At 40.6% G+C, this 21,498-nt stretch overlaps 1 protein-coding gene across 2 annotated transcripts in view; it reads right to left on the bottom strand.

Moving 5' to 3' along the window:
• Positions 1-1,141: 1,141 nt before the first annotated feature.
• Positions 1,142-21,498, bottom strand: part of SP4 (Sp4 transcription factor) — a 53,811-nt gene continuing 33,454 nt past the window's right edge. For both annotated transcript variants that reach the window (XM_005290838.4, XM_008169970.4), the window contains 3 exons: positions 9,588-9,819; positions 9,148-9,347; positions 1,142-4,693 (listed from right to left, as the gene is read on the bottom strand). In XM_005290838.4, the coding sequence (XP_005290895.1) occupies positions 4,446-4,693; positions 9,148-9,347; positions 9,588-9,819 (680 nt within the window). In that variant the 3' untranslated portion in view covers positions 1,142-4,445. The remainder of the gene's footprint in view (positions 4,694-9,147; positions 9,348-9,587; positions 9,820-21,498) is intronic.

The following is a 21,498-nucleotide window of genomic DNA, read 5'->3' as shown; positions in this document are numbered from 1 at the left end:
AATAAAACAATTTAAATGTCTCTCTGGTGATGTTCTCCTTCAAATACAGCATGACAAGAAAATCCTCCAAATATTAATGATTAACCTGTTGAATTGGAGATAGTTCACCTCCCAATGACTTCATAAATATCTGCTTCAATTACCTTTGGCAAATGAAATAACCAATCATTCATTTTCTGATATAGCTGTAAAACTAATCTGAAAAGTTTTCAAAATAAATCACTTTAAAAATGTATAGTGTGTACCTTCTAAAAATGAAACCTACATCTATCTCTGAGTTATGAAGAATATGTATTAAGGCTATAACAACCAATAAGAATGTGCTTTTATGTAGAAATCCATGATTAAATCGAGTCTTCCTGACTATGATTTAAGTCATGATTTAAATCAAATCCACCCTGTTCCCATATGTGCCAGAGTTTGTGTGAAACATAGAGCAAGTCAATCAATTTTTTGTACCTGTTTCTTCATCGGTAAAGTGGGCATAATACTATGTATGTCCATCACAGGAATTCTGGAAGATTTCATTATAAAATGCTTTAAGTTTTATGGGTAAAAGGCATTACAAAAGTGCAAAATATCGTTACTTTGTTTTCCAGCGGCCCAAATCCATCTAAATCACTGAAACAAAGTAAAATCCAGCATAATTTTTGGAGTACTCAAGTGAGTACCTTCATCCTTCCTATGAATTTGTTTTATTTCATTTCTAATCTGAAACACAATTGAGACATTTTGATTTTATCATCTGTTGTCTCTTTTTAAAAAATTGCAATTCTCACATTTTTTTTCTTAGTTTCTTCTATTTCTCATCTTAGTTAAATGTTTCCTTCAGTCACCTCTTGTAATGTTCTTTAATAAAAATGAATGTGTTCAGGCATAACTATAACTTCCATTCCAAGAGCTGAACAAGCATGACAAAATTCACACTGAGCTGGAATCTGCTTTTTTAATTCCCTGCTGGGAGTCTGCCAGTTGAGGAACGCAGACCAGCAAGTATAGGTCTTAATTACATGAATCCCGAGGCTGCTGCCAATGCTTCTCCATTGAGAAGCATTTGCTTTCCACTGTTCTTCTTGATGAGCAGATCATTCAAACATAATTTATTACTGCTTCATATTATAAGTAATTAAATGAAGAAACATTTTTAACTCAAGGGAATTTTAATAGGTTACTTGCAAAATTGTTATTGCAGGCAACAACTTGTACATAATTTGAGTTCTAAATCTACCAAAAAAAAAAAAAAATCAGCAATATAAAAATGTCAAATTAATGCCTTAGAGGCTTTGCTGGCAGAATTCAGTTCTAACTTCTAGAATGTGGGAAATCTGGTTTTATTTCTCTCTCTCTTTTTTTTATTTAATTTTTCTATTTTTTTAGAAAACAATTTACAAGTGAAATATTACTACAAAACTTTTTTATAAGGAATTTTTGCAAAACATTTACATTTTTACCATCAACTATTTCTCTGTTTCAAAATCATTATGTAGATTTAATACCCTATGCTGCACATCAATTTATGCGGGATGACAATTCAGTGACATGCATTAAAAAACACCACAAGGCATTAAAATGAAGACTTAAATACAAATATTGTTGCAATAAAACAGTTATAAAATTGAAAAATAGGACCTAAACATCATGCTTACCTAAGTTTGACAAATTAACTTTTTCTTCTAAATTACACACTTTTATTACTGCTCTCGTGAAAGAGTGTGATAAATAATGACTTAACACCAATTTCTAATGTAATCGGCAACACATACACAAAACTAACCAAAGAATGTATATTGTAAGAAAAAAACTATTCTAACACTGGAGTTCTACCATGATAAATACACTTTGCACTGATAATTACAATAAAGCAAAATTTTATAACAGTGGCAAAGGGAATGAACAGTGAAATGCCATTAAACAAGATACTACTGCACATCTGTGCCCTATTACTTACAACAGCTATATCCCACTGAGTCAAATAAAGGACATTGAAATTTACGATCCTTCTAAGACAGAAAAGTGGACTCAGAATGGTATGCAGAACAGACTGTCAAAATGTTTCTAATTCCAGCGGTAAAATGTGCACCTGCTAACATAAGTGAATGTACTTTAGATACTATGAAGTCAACCGGATTTAGATTTTGATACATTTGTAATATGGACTCATTGTAGATTAAAAATGACTTCAGTTTCTTATCTGCATACATAAGTATGCATGAAAAAAATATGAAATGGCTGTGCAGAATGCTCATACCTTCAGTTTATAAAAACTGTTAACTTCTAAGAAACATGATCATAACATTAGGAAAGTTTTTCTTTGCATAAAGAAATTTATAGCACTGATTGTGAAGCATAATGATAAAATATATATTTGATGTTTCAGTTCTTATATAACAAAATTAACAATTAGCACTACCTAATGTTCATTTGTATTAAATGTAGTAATCTAATTGATTCTGATGTTTTAAATCCAGATACATCAGCTGAGAGTTCTTTAAATAAAATATACAAAAGAATGTACAAAACCCAACTAAAATTTAAAGACTTTGTTACAAGTCTACAAAAGCTTTAAGAAACTTGAAATCTATAACCACAGTGTAAAATTGTTTTTCCTTTAATCTCAAAGCTTTTAATGTAAACTGAAAGTATAAAAGACCTTCAGCTTTATATTTCGCTACAAAGGGCTGGCCTAAAGTGTACACAGTGTAAACAATGATTGGTATTTCTTTCTTCAAAAATACATGAAACATCACAAGATTGATAAAGCATTCATATGAGAAGTATGTTTTCTGAGAGAATGCACACGGTATCTGTTATGTGTCTCATACAAACATTTCCCAAATAAACTGTTCATCTTTAACCTGCAGGAAAAAGAATAATCCTTCTTGCACTGTACTCCCTTTTATATCACAAAAATATTTTGATGTATACATTTAAAAAAATGGACTGTCATGGGATACCAAATGGCTAAATTTGTAAAACATTCCATTTACGACTATGGGAAATAATTCAAAATCCTGAGTGTGAAATATTTGGCCATCTTTCCTCCATGTATGCACTGGAGTTTTTACATAAAAAAATGCTCAGTTGTTTTATTTCTCCAACAATTATGTTCTATTAAGTTAATAGATATTGGAAATATAATCAAACCTTTTAAATTAGTTGCTATATGATAAAAAGATACCTATATTCCTTTTTTGCCCAAGTTTCTCTTGTGGCTGGAGGCTCAAAATTATTGATCATATAAGAAAATGGGTGGCGGATATTCCTTACCAGCCTATGCACTTACAATTGGAAAGAAAATAAGATGATTAATCTTTAGAGGAAGAGAAAGAAAAAATACATTAATTTACAATTACCTTTTTTGATGTTAAAATGTCATAATTTGTCCTTTTCTTTGGCTGTTTAGTCAAAGTATAAAGAATTCTTCACCTTCACCATAATATAATAATTTATATATACAGGAGAGAACTGGAGAATGAGTTACAACACTCATTAAACAATTCAGTTGTGTAATTAATGTCCAAGTATTCCCATAAAATTTAAATATTCAAAAAGTATGAGTTTTGTGACTCAAGTTAACAAATGGATTCCTGATGTCTTAAAATGTAATGAACTGGAATATCAAAATTTAAACACACAAGTTGCCATATTTTATTATTATCCTACATAAAGATATTAATTCTGTAAAATCTTATGTTAATATATTTCTGTAGTTTAATTTTTTCTAATGTATACATTAAATCTAAATATCTCTTAACTCTCCAAAGAAAGAGAGAAATCTGAGTTCAGTGATTGTCATTTATACACACTACTATAATGTAGTGGTCAAAATTATCTGAGCTGCACCTCAGATCTGCTTTGCAGCTTGTAAATTCAACTGCTATTTGAATAATTTCTAAACTTGAGAAAAGACGGCCAAAATCAATGTACAGATTCCACAGAACTGAGCAAAGAAATAATTACCACTCAATTCTTATGCATTTTTGTTGTGCCTTATGGGAAAAGAAGTTCCCTTGAAAATATTACAGATTCAGATTATAAACAAAGTATCTCCAAATGACAACACTCCTAATTAAGATCCACCCTGTCATATTGATATTGTCTGATTTTACAAACACAACAACACACAAATGTTAAAAGAGAGGGGAAATTTTCATTTAAAACAATTATATAATATAGAGCCACATAACTAAAAAAGTACAGTATGGAAGCAGTATTCCCCCAACTGTTTATCCAGTATGTCAATTTGCGCTGTTTGTATTTTTGAAAATTTGTCTTGTTGCACCAGTGTACACTTCTCATGCTGACCCTCCAACTTGGAATACTTACAGAAGTCAAGACTGAAAACATGATTTTCTGCTCTGTAATCCACTTTACCAGCCCACTTCCATATCATGAAAGGTATGTAAACTTAAGTGCAGCACTAGGTGTCCGTATAAATGATCCTTTCAGAATTCTTCCATGTTTGTTGAAACATTAGGGGTTGCTGGGTTTGAATCTTGAGAAATGGCTGCAACTGTGACAATTCTTGGAGAGCCAAGAACCTCAGTAACTGAAGAGTCCAGTTCTCCTGAAGTAACAATAGCAAGGGCTGTTCCACCACCTTTCTTGTTCTGATGAGTTTTGACATGTTTGGAGAGATGGTCACTCCGCATAAACCTCTTAGAACATTCGGGGCACTCAAATCTTTTTTCACCTAATTTAAAACAAAAACAAACAAAAATGTCAGTGAAATAGATATTTAAAGGTATTTAACTTCTTTCAGTCATTCAAACAAGCCTCCCCCCCCCCATTCAAAAACATTTTAAAAGTGTTTGGATGTATCTAAAGTTGCAAAATAGATACAACCTTATCTTCTCTAAATGTCTGATTTCCAGACCCATTGAATAAACTACTCTTCCCTTTTAAAATGTTTTCAACAGATATACTTGTAGCCTATATTTCCTCTGTTGTGATTATTCCGTGCAGGGTCTGAATTTTAGCTTCTCAATAAGAATTCTCTTTCATAAACTTAGAACCTAACAGTGGATGGAAGGAGAACATGACTAAAATACTTGATAACAACTGTTGAGAGGGGACCCAGGTAGCTTCCATACTGTCTCCTACGGATCGAGGTCAGCCATTCCTCTGAAGAGATTCAGGGGTTCCTTTGGAGTGCTGGATGGCCAATTAGGATGGTGCTGCCCTGCAGATCTCCTTTGCATGGGGTCTTCTGAGCCAGATGTTGGTGAAGTAAGGGAATCCGTGACTTCCACAACCTCCGTGACAGACTTGCAGCCTTATCCATGGTGCTCCAAGGGCTGGTTGACCACCAAGGCAGGTTTATAAACATAAAAGGAGGGTGATTTGGAAAGGTCCATGATGCTAGGCTCTTTTGGAATTCAGTTGGATTTACCTAAATGAATCAAAGACAGTTTGCTGCCAGGATCACTATGGGCATTAATGGTGTAGAGATTGCTATGGTTATACTCGGAGAGCTGCCCTATCCTCTGCTGCTGTGGTTAATGATGCCATATAGCAGGGGTGGCTAAAGAGAAGTTACTTACTGTAACTGGAGGTTCTTTGAGATGTGTGGTCCCTATCTGGATTCCAATCGTAATGCGCATATGGTGCCATGCGCCGGAACTGTTCATAGTCGTGTCCATTGATCTGCGTGTGTATCATGCATCAGCCACATGGCGCATCTGAGGCTTTAAGAGGCTGCGCAGGTCGACGCCATTCCAGTTCTCTCTTACTCAGCAACAGAAAAGCCCGGAGCAGAGGGGAAGGAAGGCGGGATTTGAATCCAGATAGGGACTATACATCTCAAAGAACCTCCAGTAATCCTCGTAGCTCCCTCCTGGCCTCGCAAGTACTGGAACACCGATCTCCTCCACCTCTCCACTCGCCCCCTGATCCTCCTCCCCACCATCCCGGATCTCCTGATGCAAGACCACAGCTGACTACGACACCCCAACCCACGCCCTCTTCAGTTGGCCTGGTATTTGGTTGGGGATCATGTGTAGACCAGGGGGGCTCTGCACCCATCCACAACATTCTCACTAACAGCAGATGCTAATCCACTCACACCTGTTATTCTGCTAAATGGCATTGCTTTACTGCCTGGGCCCGCCACATTCCAACAGACTCTGTCTCCATTTCTTCTCTCCTGGACTACCTTCTCCATCTCTGCCAATCGGGCCTGGCGCACTCCTCTATCTGTGTTCACCTATCTGCGCTCACTGCTTTTCTCCGTCCCATGGATGGCTTCTCTGTCTTTACTCACCCAATGACCTCCTGATTCCTCAGGGGCCTCCTCAATGTTTTTCCGCTTGTACAAAAGCCCACCCTGCTATGGGATCTCAACTTGATCCTCTCTACTCTTACCAAAGTCCCTCGCTACCTGCTTCCTCCCTCACCTCTCCATGAAGGTCATCATCTTGGTGGTCATCACTTTTGCTTGCTGTATCGGTGAACTGGTAGCCATAATGGCAGACCCACCATTCACTGTCTTCCATAAGGACAAAATCTCCTTACATCTACACCCCAAGTTTCTACCCAAGGTGGCTTCCTCCTTCCACCTCAACCAAAGTATACACCTTCCAGTCTTCTACCCCAAACCTCATGCCTCACCCATGGAGCACGCTTTCCATTCCCTCGATGTTTGCAGGGTGCTTGCCTTTTATCTATACTGCACTTGTGGCTTCTGCAAATCCCACCGGCTCTTCTAAGTGGATCTCCCGCCGCATTGCGACCTGCGATGAGCTATCTGGCATTCCACTTCCACTGGGAATCACAGCCCACTCCATGCAGGCATATGCCGCCACGTTGGCCTTCCTCACCAACATTCCATGGCAGGACATTTGTTGAGCTGCCAGTTGGTGTTCCATACACACCTTTCTCCACTCATTTCGCCATTGCTCCCTCTACAACGACGAATGCGGCAGTCGGTCATGCTGTCCCACAGACTTGGTCTTTTCCGGAGCACTTACGCCTACCTCCACACTGACCACTGCTTGCTACTCTTCCGTGTTTGGAATCCACATATGAACCAGCATCAAAGAAGAACTTACTGACCCTCCAAAGCGTATATGACAATCTTCAGACATTCGAGAACCAGGATGTGTGTGGCGGGGTGGTAGGGCTAGGGCTTCAGGGCGCACCTGACAGGGCTTGGGGCTTCAGCCCTACTCCCACAGAAGCCCCGAGCCCTGGCAGGCGCCTCCTGCAGGGCTGAAGCCCTGAGACCTCCCTTCCTGCTGGGCAGAAGCCCCTGGCCCCACCACCTGCTGCAGGGCAGAACTGCCGAGCCCCCCCAAACAGTCTGATAGGCGGAGAAAGGGGGAGTGGAGGGCTCTGCAAGCTGCGGCTCATGAGACGCGGTTTGGCCACCCCTGCCATATAGGGTATGTCCACACTACATCTGGGAGTTAGATCCAAGCCCAGCTCCACAGACTCATGCTAAAAGGGCCTGTGCTACTGCACTAAAAATAGCTGTGTAGACACTGCTTCCATGGCCACAGAGCCCAGGCTCTACCCTCAGCTGTATCATCTACACAGCTATTTTTAACACGTTAGTACAAGCCCCACTATATGCAGTCAGAACCTCAGAGTTACGAACACCTCAGGAATGGAGCTTGTTCGTAATTCTGAAATGTTTGTAACTCTGAACAAAATGTTATGGTTGTTCTTTCGAAAGTTTGACTTAATGCAGCTTTGAAACTTTATTATTCAGAAGAAAAATGAAGCTTTTAACCATCTTAATTTAAATTGAACAAGCAAAGAAACAGTTACTTTACCTTGTCAAATCTTTTTTTTTAAACCTTCCCTTTTTTTTGGTAATTTACATTTAACACACTACTATACTGTACAGTATTTGCTTTATTTTTGTCTCTGCTGCCTGACTGCATATTTCCAGTTCCAAATGAGGTGTGTGATTAACTAATTGGTTCTCAACTCTGGTGTTTGTAACTCTGAAGTTCTACTGTATCTGGGCTGGGCGGTTTGCTCTCAGATGTAGTGTTGACATATCCTCATTGGCCACGTGGACAGAAGGAAGGAACTGTTTAACTATCACCTCAGTATTTGTAGAATGACAGCTGAGTGTGCCTCCTCAGTCCCAGCCTGGGTTTCTGCCTGCAAACTGATTTCTGACAGAATCAGATCCTGAGTCTCAAAGAGATCCTGGCTTTCTGGGGAGAACTCTTCACTGCCTTCCTCGTGATCCTCCTCTGATGACTCTTGCTGCTTGTCCTCAGGGGAAGGCTGTAGGGGAGGCAGCAGGGTCCACAACCAATTTGAGTTCAGCAGTGGTGTAATTAATCAAATACTGTCCATCTTCTCAAAAAATGGATAGATTACATTTCCATTGCTAGACCTCTTCCTGGGATCCCTCATTTTAATGTAAATCCTCTTCGCTGTTTGCTCTTTATCTGGCACTGGTTGGTGTCCTGGTTGTGGCCCCTCATCAACATCTACTTGATAAAATCCACAAACACATCTTTATTTCAAAAGGGTTTGCTCCCCAGATAAAGATAAGATCTAGCGTCTCAGTACAGGTCTAAGGAACTGCTGGAGGCATGTTGTAACAATGCTGATATATTAAATTCCAGGAGCAAATGGGCAAATACTGGCCCCATGACAGTTTTTAAATGCAGGAGGGAAATCCAGTCAACTTAATCCGAGAGCAATGGAGGGCACACAGGTAAAGAGACAGATCAGTAATGGATGCCCACAAACAGTGTGGGATACCAGTTGGAGGACTGCTACAGTAGTGCACAGCAGCATTGTGTGCACATGAACAATGCACCACACTAACTCAATTTGCATTAAACGTAATACACTTTGAAAGAGTATTCCAGGGTTTTTGGAGTTACAACACTCTAATGAATTGTGCTGTGTGCATGCAGACATTTTCACATTAAACCAACCAGAGTTACTGTGGATTAAACCCCTGTGTAAAAAAGCCCCAAGGCTTTGTCCTGATTAGGAAAATTGATCAAGTTTAGGTCAAGCTTTTAGCCAATGCATGCTAGTTAACCATGTCCTAAACTCAATCTTTTTCTAATGCAGATGCAGGGGAACAGCTTGAAACTTGATTTAAAATCACTGTTCACCGATGGCCACCATCATTAAAGGAATTACTCTATCAAATACAGACAGTTGACTAACCTGTGTGGGTTCTTCTATGTCTTTGCAGCTCATCACTCCGTGTAAATCTTTTGCCACAAAACATCCAGTTGCATACAAATGGTCTTTCTCCAGTATGCCAACGAAGGTGTGCCCGGAGATGAGATGTTTTCCCATAAACTTTTCCACATCCTTCGATATGGCAGATATGCTGCTTCTTTTTTCCTGGCTCACTGCTGCCTCTGACAGGATCAAAAGTTAAGCAGTTAGGTGATTTTATTTTAAAATATTATCAGCTCTCTAAGGAAAAAAAATGAAATTGTAAAATTAAGTTGATTATAATCCTCTTTCTGAATAGAAAATTTACAAGTATGATTTCCTATGGACATGATTAGAAACATGACAGTAATACAAGGAAAAAAGCCCCCAAAATAAGGCAGGCCCACAAGATGCCTAAAGTTTAACTGACAAACTAACATTACCTTCCTTCTCCTTCTCTACAATTAGGACACGAGCAGGCAACTCTTCTTAGCCTCTTGCCAGGTTGTATTTCCTGATCAGAAGCTTGCTGGGCCTGTTGTAACTGCACTTGTGTGATCTGATCAGGACTAACAGCACCAATTGCTGCATTAGCAATACCTCCTACGGCTACAGTTACAGGAGCTATTGTGGCTTGCTGTACTTTCATGCCTCCATCCTGTCCTTGCTGTTGACCTGTAAAATAAGAAAGTCTTCATAAGTTTTAGTGATCATCTCAGAAAGGTCACAACATAATATTTTACATGCCTTTTGTTCAAGAGATTATCCACTGTAGGTGGATGAAAACTGCACAAAAAATATTAAATCCAGTAAGTTTACTAGTGTGCTTTAGTATACTACAAACAGACTTTATACACAACTTTAGAGAGCCCCGATTAATGTAATTCATTATAAAAAGAGTATAGTAAAGCAAAATGTGTGCTCTCAACAGGAAATAACTAGTTTTACAGGCATCTTCTTTTTTTAGAGACTGAAGAGATACATTAGTAGAAGATATGAAACAAAACATTACATAGAATTCATTTTCTACCGTTGATGCTTTTCCCTAGAATAACCTTGGAAACCACATTCCTATTTAAAACTCACACACATTTATTTTTTTAAGTTATTTTATGGAATTAACCTACTATTTTTGCAAGCAACTGAGTCACAAACTTCATTTATACATAAAAATATGCAGTATCTTGATGTATTCCATTAGGATTTCTTTAAAACAAATTTATATTGGAAGCACATTAATGCTGCAAAGTCAAGCATGTGAAAGGTAGGAAATGCCAGAATTAAGATTGCCCATGCAACCTTAAATCTGCCCCAATGTATGGCTGAACTTAAATAATCTTTAATTACATGCTCAGATAGTAATTATTCTAATGGAATTATGAAATTATGGTACTTCCTAATTTTTGAGTGCTTAACTTTTCAACGTGAGCAATATACTTTTAATGACTTTACTTAATTACCTAAGTTTTTAAAAATGAAAACTGAAAAAATAGAAATCCCATCATATGCAACTGTAATGACTGCCTTCCTCCAACCACCACACAGAGATAGTCAGCACAGTTTGAATTCCAGACCTTAAGATCCACAGTGCAAACTTCTACCATTAAAGGTAAAGGAATAAATGATAGCAGCAACCATATGCCAGAAAGTTACACAAATAAATGCTAGAAAACAGCGAAATGTTCAGTATCAGGATTTTGTCCCTGACTCTTCTCTAAAGGTGTTAGAGTAGTGGTTACAGATAGCATAGCCAATTACTCAGAGTACGTCTACACTACCCGCCGGATCGGCGGGTAGCGATCGATCTATCGGGGATCAATTTATTGCATGTAGTGTAGACACGATAAATCAATCCCCAATCGCTCTCCCGTCGACTGCTAAACTCCAGCTCGGCAAGAGGCGGAAGCAAAGTCGACGGGGGAGCGGTCGCTGTCAATCCTGTGCCGCGAGGATGCGAAGTAAGTGATTCTAAGTTGATCTAAGATATGTCGACTTCAGCTACATTATTCTCGTAGCTGAAGTTGCGTACCTTAGATCGATCCCAACCCCCCACCCCCAGTGTAGACCAGGCCATAGACTTGGCATGTTCAAAGTGAAAGCCACTGAGGCTTAGTGGATGACGGATCTATCCATAACAAATGGAGGTTCTAGTCCCAGCTCTGCCAGAAACTACCTTGCACAGTCTCTATGACAGGAATAGGAAGATTTATCTTTCTACTTCTTACTTTTTTGTTAACCTCTCTTATCATCAGCCTAGTTATCTGAGAGTAAAGCGGGAACATGTTATCTTCTGGATTTTTAATTCTGACTATTAAAGCTGGTAGACAGTCCTTTTCCTTGTGACGGGGGAGAGATGATAGGTGAAGACGAGACTTTAACATTTCCCTCAAACTACTAATAGAATCTATTAAAATTCGTTGAGGGTGTCAACAAACATGTGGACCAGGGTGATCCAGCTGACAGTGCATGTGGACTTTCACAAAGCCTCTGACAAGGCCCTATACCCAAGGAACTTAAGCAAAGTAAGCAGTCATTGAATAAGAAGGAAGGACTTCATGGATCAGGAACTGATTAAAAGATAGTAAACAAAAGGTAGGAATAAATGGTCAATTTTCGTAAGGGGAAGAGGTAAATAGCAGGGTCCCCCAAGGATCTATACTGGGACTTGTAGCCGTTCAACATACTCATAAATGATCTGGAAAAGGTGGTGAAAAGTGAGGTGGCACAGTTTGCAAATGATACTAAACTACTCAGTAAAGTCCAAAGCTGACTGCGAAAAGTTACAAAGGTAATATTATAAGATCTCACAAAACTGAGTGACTAGGCAACAAAATGGCAGAAGAAAATCAAATGGTAATAAGCACAAAATAACGCACACTGGAAAAAATAATCCCAACTATACATACAAATGATGGGTTCAAAATTAGCTGTTGCCACTAAAAGAGATGTTGGAGTCATCACTAATAGTTCGCTGAAAACCTCTGTACGAAGTCTAAAAAACTGATAGAATGTTAAGAACCATTAGGAAAGGAGTAGATAAGAAACAGAAAAATGCCACTATAAAAAATCCATGCTACATCTCGAATACTGCATACAGTTCTGGTCACCCTATCTCAAAAAATATATTAGAACTGGAAAAGGTACAGAGAAGGGCAACAAAAATGATTAGGGGTATGGAACTGCTTCCATATGAAGAGAGATTAAAAAAAATGGAACTGCTCAGCTTAGAAAAGGGACAACTAAGGGGAAATATGATAGAAGTCTATAAAATCATGTTTCAGAGTAACAGCCGTGTTAGTCTGTATCCGCAAAAAGAAGAACAGGAGTACTTGTGGCACCTTAGAGACTAACAAATTTATTAGAGCATATCCGAAGAAGTGGGCTGTAGTCCACGAAAGCTTATGCTCTAATAAATTTGTTAGTCTCTAAGGTGCCACAAGTACTCCTGTTCTTCTTTTTATAAAATCATGGTGAGGAGAAGTGAATAGGGAAGTGTTATTTACCCCTTCACATACCACAAGACCAGGGGTCACCCAATGAAATTAATAGGCAGCAGGTTTAAAACAAACAAAAAGAAGTACCTTCTCACGCAGTGCACAGTCAGCCTCTAGAACTTGTTGTCCAGTAGATGTTGTGAGGGCCAAAAAAGAATTAGGTAAGTTCATAGAAGACAGGTCCATCAATGGCTATTAGCCAAGATGATCAGGGATGCAACCTCATGTCCCTACACCACTGACTGCCAGAAGCTGGGACTGGATGATGGGGGATGGATCACTGAGTAATAGCTCTGTTCTGTTCATTCCTTCTGAAGCATCTGGCACTGGCCACTGTCAGAAGACAGGTACTGGACTAGATGGACCATTGGCCTGACCCAGTATTCTCATGTTCTTATAAATACAAAACAGAGGTTTCCTTTTAGTCCAGGCAGCACAGAGTTGGGGGCTTGAGGGAAAATTCCTATAACATCATTTTGGTTCACATGACTGAGTAGGCAAACCCGCTGCTCCTCCAATACTGGTGAAAGCAAGAATGTAAGCAAAGCAGCAGCAGAAAGAAGAAAGAACCATAATTCTGCTGGAAAATCAGAAGGATAGAAGAAATAAACATTTTAGGAGATGGATCTTGAAGGAAAGGTGCAGCAAAAGTGGATTGACTAGAAAAGGGGTATTTTAAAATCTGCTTTAAGGATCAAGCAGTGTAAGTATCCCCTAAAGCTTTGCTGTTACTACTTGGCCCTTCACAAAGGTCACTGGAATAACCTGTTAAAAAAAAAAAAAGTATTCCAGCATTGAATCTGTATCACTGTTAAGGTTGGAGAATAGGTCCCAGAGAAGGGGCTGGGAAAGTGTGCCAGTTTAGAGTGCTAGCAATTGGGGTTGTGGGGAGAACAATGTGAAACAGCTACACTCTTGGAACGAAACACTCAGAGCAGGCTTTCAGCCCGAAGGATGGAAGTGAGCAGACACTCTCATGGGAGGGCCTAGATGAAATGGATTGGGACTGAAAAGCTTGTATGTATCATCATCAGCTTATAGAAGTCCTCTCCCCTTCCTCCCACCATTTCAATTCAGAGCCATCCACTCCTTTTTTCTCCCCAGCATGCTCCCGTTCATGGCATCTGGATATATACACCAAGAGTTTGGATTAAGTTTAGTCAGGTTCTCACAAAACCAAAAAAAGTTGAGGTGGTAGATTCCTAATGGGAATATATCTGAAGCTCTGCATTTATTTCAGTGTGTGATTCGCTACAAATTTGGTACCATTTTGCACTTAAACAAGAACTGTGAATATGTGAATACCTAATTATGTTTTATAATTTAAATGTGCAAAATAAATGCAAAGTTAGGCTCCATGTAGCCCTTCTGTAACTTTTATGTTGAAATCTTCCCAAATAATATTAAGTTGCTGAAGATAAGGGTGCAACAAAACCCAACTTAGTTTTCAGGTTTGAGCCTCTAGGTCAGAGAAAATGTATTTAGTAGAGGACCACTAGACAACACTATGAATGATACAAATTTTATTAAAAAGAAAAATGTTTAAACAAACAGGCATGCAATTGCTACTTACACAACTCTACAATTATACTTACTCAATAATGAAATGGTGCATGAATTGGTGATCAGTTGCTGACAACGGAGTGAAGTACAGCCTTATAATCTTGGAACCTAACAGTACCCTTTTGATTGGACCTCTCCTTCAATTTAACAAAACTACTCCTTTTATACTCTATTATAATACTAATTAATATTAAACTGCTCTTTACCATAATTATATTTTCACCACCTTCTCACTTGGCTCTTTATGTTACCAATTATTTAAAATTAACATCGGCACCAATGTCCTTCCCATACTAGCAATATAGATAGCATTTTTATAAAACATTCACAATTCTCAAAAACACTTTAAAAACCTTGCTCCAGCCACTTATAACCAAAGTATAATGGGAACACAACTCTGGGTCATGTCCTTACTAACTCTTACCTTCTTCTCATAACACTTTGTCTTCAACTTATCTCACGCTAGTAACTTCAATTTCCCATACTCCTCAACACTTTGGCCCAAAATCTAACTTCACCTTATTTTTTCTTAACTTAAACTATTCTATAGGCTACATCCCACAAAAGCAATAACACATATTTTGGCACAAGTTAAACGGTATTCAATATAAGACACTATACTACTCATAGAATCATAGAATATCAGGGTTGGAAGGGACCTCAAGAGGTCATCTAGTCCAACCCGCTGCTCAAAGCAGGACCAATTCCCAACTAAATCATCCCAGCCAGGGCTTTGTCAAGCCGGGCCTTAAAAACCTCCAAGGAAGGAGACTCCACCACCTCCCTAGGTAACGCATTCCAGTGCTTCACCTCCTAGTGAAATAGTGTTTCCTAATATCCAACCTGGACCTCCCCCACTGCAACTTGAGACCATTGCTCCTTGTTCTGTCATCTGCCACCACTGAAACAGCCGAGCTCCATCCTCTTTGGAACCCCCCTTCAGATAGTTGAAGGCTGCTATCAAATCCCCCCTCATTCTTCTCTTCTGGAGACTAAACAATCCCAGTTCCCTCAGCCTCTCCTCATAAGTCTTGTGCTCCAGACCCCTAATCATTTTTGTTGCCCTCCGCTGGACTCTTTCCAATTTTTCCACATCCTTCTTGTAGTGTGGGGCCCAAAACTGGACACAGTATTCCAGATGAGGCCTCACCAATGTCGAATAAAGGGGAACGATCACATTCCTCAATCTGCTGGCAATGCCCCTACTTATAAGCCCAAAATGCCGTTAGCCTTCTTGGCAACAAGAGCACACTGTTGACTCTCATCCAGCTCCTCGTCCACTGTGACCCCTAGGTCCTTTTCTGCAGAACTGCTACCTAGCCATTCGGTCCCTAGTCTGTAGCAGTGCATGGGATTCTTCCGTCCTAAGTGCAGGACTCTGCACTTGTCCTTGTTGAACCTCATCAGATTTTTTTTGGCCCAATCCTCTAATTTGTCTAGGTCCCTCTGTATCCGATCCCTACCCTCTAGTGTATCTACCACACTTCCTAGTTTAGTGTCATCTGCCAACTTGCTGAGAGTGCAGTCCACACCATCCTCCAGATTATTAATCAAGATATTAAATAAAACCGGCCCCAGGACCGACCCTTGGGACACTCTGCTTGAAACCGGCTGCCAACTAGACATGGAGCCATTGATCATTACCCATTGAGCCTGACGATCTAGCCAGCTTTCTATCCACCTTACAGTCCATTCATCCAGCCCATACTTCTTTACTATACTATACTACTCTCTGGCCCTGCACTAGTGACAAATAGGGCTATATAAGTGTTACAAGTGGCCAAGCAAAAATTCCCCAGTACAGGAACCCTGTTAGTCCTATGCATTCCCTAGTGAAGGGAGTGAGTTGCAGCAGGATGGGGAGTAGTATAATGCCAAGTGTTACAGAGAATATGGGTTGCTGCACAGCCACCCAATAGGTAGCTCCAAGGATGCTACTATAAGCTAGAGCAGCCACTGAGGTTGCTCCAGTTAACACTGGGGGCTGTAAAGCCACTTCTGTCCCGCACCTGGACAGTGACTGCTGTGTCATAGCTCTTGGGAGGCACACCACTAAATATGCCCCTATAGACAAAACAAGAGAGCCAAGCTACAGCTGTTGTGAGAAATAGTTTTGAATTTAAAATTAGCAATAATGGTATATCAGCAGTCTTGTTTATAAAATGGATGCTGTCAACTCTTAAAATCTCCTCTTAAAAAAGATGGAGAAAGGTTTTCTATTTGTATTTCTGTTCCTCACCAGCAGAGAGTAAAATATGCAAAAGGGCCTAAGAGGTTTCAGGAGCTTAAGTCAATTAAAAGCTTTTGAATTCTAAAATTTTAGCTATGTTCTTTAGGGCAATAATCGTAGCTTCAAAAATTTTCTGACAGAAATGAGATTTTCCATTTGATAGTGTTTTTCATTTAATTAAAAAAATGATTTACTTATTTCATATTTGGTATAGCAGATACTGAACTGTAGTAAAAGAGCCATTGAGAACAATATAGTATACAATATAAAACTCCAAGAACACAATATAATAAAATAAATCCAGCTGTTGGTGCTCAGTGGTTCTTCACAATGTGTTGCTGCTCCTGGAACAGATCATTGTAGTACACAGCAAACTAGAGGTTTAGTTAGCAATTCAAACAAGATAATGCCTCATGTTCTTTTGGATGGCTGCCCTGATTTTTCCCATAAGATCTCCGAGCAGGTGAAGAACATTTCATACTATTCCAACAATTCAGAGAAACTATCAACACAAGTTTGTTAATTTCTCTTAAGGCAAGAGACAACCTAGTTCAACTTTTTTTTAATATACAGCAAAACATGAGATGATCATGCAGAAGTAGTGGAAAACTTTTTAAATGAAAGTAGTAAAAATTATAATATTAACAGTGTTTTTTTGGTTAAATACACTACTTATCACTATATCCTGTGCTTAGAAGTTTCCCCTGTGACTTCTGATGGGCAAAATCCAGTATCTTGTTTTACACAAACCGAGTTTACTTGCTCTACCTCCTACTTCAACACTTACACTAATAAAGATGTGAGCTCCACTGCCACCCAACTGTAAAATTTGTTTTGTGGCAGGGACAGGGTTAACCTATTATTACCTGCAGCATTCTTTTTGGGGAAAAAAATTAGTTATTTAAATATTCTGCATAGTGGAAAATAGAAAGACTACAAGTAGTGTTTGTGATCGCCAGCAAGAGTAGCAATGCTTGAGGATTTCTTTTTAGTAAGTCTCTCCATGCAGAAGAAGCTGTGCAGGTTTTCCCCTTATCTTCTCTCCTTCTCCCTCAAACCAAGATTTAAAGTATTTACAATTCTCCATCTAGATGTCCCACAGCAAGTTCAGGAGTTAAGTTCATGTTGCACAAACTTGAACTCCCATAAACAATGTGTGTTTCAAGTTTTTCCCAACTCTTGTTCACATGCACAGAATTGTCTGTCACAAACACCCTTATGCAAAGAACTTGTGTTTGCAATACTGCTTCTGAAAATGCATTAAAATTAATAGCTAGCGACACATTCTATACAATAGCTTTGAGAGGTTGTAGTGAGCCGGTGTGGCTCCCCGCCGCTCCGGAGGGGGAAGAGCCCATCCGGAGGCCGGAGTGGGCGGAGCTAGGGAGCTCAGAGCCCGCCCCCCAGAGGGTCAGGCAGCAACCCGGAAATATAAAGGCTCGCCCTCAGAGCTCAGTAAGGCCCCAGCCGCTGGAGAGACCAGATGTCTCCAGCTTAGCTCATCACTGGGAAAACTCCATGGCCCAAGACAGCCGCCGGGCCTGCCCTGCACCCGCTATCCGGAGGGGCCGCCGGTCCTGCCGATCAATTCCTGCTCTGATGAACCCATAGTCCTGGATCCCCCAGAGGCTGACACCAGAACCCAGGTAGGCCCCGAGGGGGAGTGTGGAAGTAGCCCGGGGGCAGCCGACCCCAGTCTGGCTGCAGCACTGCCAGAGCCTATGTCAGTGTGTTGTGGCCAGGATCCCCACTGACAGCAGCGGGTCTTCTGTCGCTGCTAGGGCCCTGGGATGGGATGCAGTGGAGTGGGAAGGCCTGCGTCCCCCCTGCCACCCACGGGTTGGGTGGCAGTCTCCCCCTCTCCCAGGCCTTTTGAGGCTTGGTGCCTACTATTGTTGCTCAGCCCTGACTGAGGGCCTGAGCTCCTGACTCAGCGTTTGTTGCCCCGCCCTGACCTAGGGCCTGGGCTTAATACCTTGTACATTTGTTGCTCAGCCCTGACTGAGGGCCTGAGCTCCTGACGTAGCGTTATTGCCCACCCTGAGCAGGGATGGGCTTACCGTGTTCTTCCGGTTACAGCAAGAGCTGCCGAGGGAGACCCCACAGCCCGACGAATTTCCCAAGCTCACCGGTGTGGCTCCCCGCTGCCCCGGAGAGGGTCAAGCCCCGGCAAACTCTTGTACAGAGGTCATCTGACTGTTCAACATTAACATCATTGCTGAGTGAAAGTATGGCAGGTATATTAATGATAAGAGTCATTTTGGGCACCAGTTGTTTTATCAAAGATAAAAATCTACATGCAGCTGTCAAGTTACTTCAACAACATGGTCATCAAAAACTTTAGAGAGATATTTACTAACCATTGAGACATCTGTAGGGCCCTAATAGAGTCTAGGTTTGCCTCCAATTAGAAATGCAGAGCTGGGTTATCTAGCACATTGAGTGGTACATTAGCAGTTGTAAATACTTCCAAATTAAAAACAGCTATTTCCTTGTTACATTGTTTTTGTACCTAACAACTGTTTCACAGTTACCTTTTTCCTCTACAGGGCAGGTTGCCATTTAGAAACTTCATCACATACTGAAGGAGAGAGCTTGAATTTTATTGCAATTGTAGATAATTTTTCTTTTTTGATCAACTGGAGTATTTCATATAATAGAAAACATAAAATCTAGAACATTTTGCTTTAATACTGTAGAAATGGATTTTTGGAAGAAATATTTCTTACTTCAGAATCTGCTTTTTTTTTTTAAACCAACATTGCTTTGAAGTCTGCCATACTTGTCTGCAGAATTCACTCATCTAAGACAACCAAAGACCACCTAGCCTGAGAACTGAGCCAATCAAAAGAGGGGAATGGCATGTTCTTCCCTGAGACAACAGTACTATTTGTTTTTCGGAGGGAGGAGAGAGAGGAAACAGGAAACACTTCCTTCTCTCTTCATTATTTCCTCTCTCCCCCCTTTTCCAATGAATTTGGTTCCCTATAAAGATTATAATTTTACAAAAGTAATTTTGTTGGTCTAGAGGGATCAAAAATTCCAAAGGAATGGAAGCAGCTGGTCATATGCCCAATTTTGAAAAAAAACGGATGACAAAATGGAATTTAAAAAACTATTGTGAGGAGGGAAATGTTTCTCCTCATTATGGCCTATAAAATCCTATCTTTGAAACTCTTACATAGATTTAGGGATTATCTACACTAGAAAATTAAGTCTACTTTATGTAATTCGACCTCGAACCTCCAAATTAATTAAGTCGATTGTGTGTGACACCAGGCTTATTGTTTCGATGGGGTGCGTCCTCACTAGCAGTGCCTTCATCAATGCACAAGGCAGCACATCGTTAGTAGCTATCCCAAAGTGCAACTTGCCACAGTGTGTTTTGGGAAGTTTATGCAATGCCTCATGGGACCAAAACATTGTTATAGGGAGAATGGGAACATTGAGCCAACATCCCATGATGCACGGAGATCCCTCCCTCATATCAACAGCAAACAACCCAGTGGTTTTCGCACCTTAAAACCGCCGCGCATATGCCATAACCCCAGAAGCATGGAGCCTGCTCAGTTGTGCACTCTTGTAGTGAGCATCTCAAACATCTCGCGCCTTCTCCTGCAGTATTTCCAGAGCCGAAGTAGGCTCCACCGCGCGGAACATAGTGATGTCCTGCAAGCAGCCCTACTGCAAGCCATTGACAAAAACAATTCACAGTTGCTGCTGGCAGTCACAGAGCAGCTGAACTCTTCAGCGCCGTTTCTGGTCCCATGAAACAAGCACTGACTGGTGGGACCGCATTGTTTTGCAGGTATGGGATGACAAACAGTGGCTGCAGAACTTTCGAATGCAGAAGGTCATCTTCCAGGAACACTGTGCAGAGCTTTCCCCTACCCTGCAGTTCAGCAACACAAAAATGAGAGCTGCTCTGACAGTGGAGAAGCGAGTGGTGATCACTATTTGGAAGCTTGCAACTCCAGACAGTTACCAGTCAGTGGGGAATCAATTTGGAGTAGGTAAATCAATCGTGGGAGCTGCTGTGCTCCAAGTGTCCAGGGCCATTAATTGACTTCTGCTATGAAGGGTCATGAGTCTGGGAAATGTGCAGGACATAGAGGACGGTTTTGCCGCGATGGGGTTCCCTAATTGTGGTTTGGGCGATGGGGATATGCATGCCATCTATCTTGGCACCAGCCCAACTTGCCAAAGAATACATAAACTGAAAGGGATGCTTTTCAATGGTGTTGCAAGCACTGGTAGACCACAGGGGGCATTTCACTGACATCAATGTAAGATGGTCAGGAAAGGTTCATGATACACGCATCTTTAGGAACTCGGGTCTGTTCAAAAAGCTGCAATCCAAGACTTTCTTTCCAGACCACAAAATGAACATTCATGAGGTTGAGATGCCTATAGTTATCCCAGTCTACCCCTTGCTCTTATGGCTCATGAAGCCATACACGGGCCGTCTGGACAGCAGTGAGGAACGGTTCAACTATAGGCTCAGCAAGTGCAGAATGGTGGTTGAATGTGCCTTTGGTCATTTAAAAGGGCGTTGGAGACGTTTAATAACAAGGTTGGACCTTTGTGAAGAGAACATCCCCATGGTTATAGCTGCCTGCTGTGTGCTCCATAATATCTATGGAAAAAAAGGGGGGGAAATTTTCCACGGGGTGGGCAGTTGAGGCAGATCACATGGCAGCCATTTTTGAGCAGCCAGATACCAGGGCAATAAGAAGAGCACAGCAAGGGATGCTGCATATCCACGAGGCTTTGAAAAGCCGTTTCAATCATGGGTCTCAGTAATGTAAGCTGCTTGTCGGCACTGTGCTCTCACAAAGCTTCACCTGGCTTGTATTAATGTCCCTGTAAAGCCAACCCCCAATCAAAAGAGTGGAATGGCACGTTTTTCCCTGAGACAACATGCCCATGCCCACTGCTTCTACTCAATAAAGAACATTTATTTCTCAAATCCATTTACTTTTATTTAACATAAATAAAAAGGGAGAACAGAAAAAAAGGTAACCTTGGGGAAAAGGGGTTGTAAAGTTGGAACGGGAGAAACATTTT

Source organism: Chrysemys picta, chromosome 2 (assembly GCF_011386835.1).
Source record: "Chrysemys picta bellii isolate R12L10 chromosome 2, ASM1138683v2, whole genome shotgun sequence".
NCBI classification, from domain to species: domain Eukaryota; kingdom Metazoa; phylum Chordata; order Testudines; family Emydidae; genus Chrysemys; species Chrysemys picta.
This window is presented reverse-complemented; position numbering and strand designations above follow the sequence as displayed.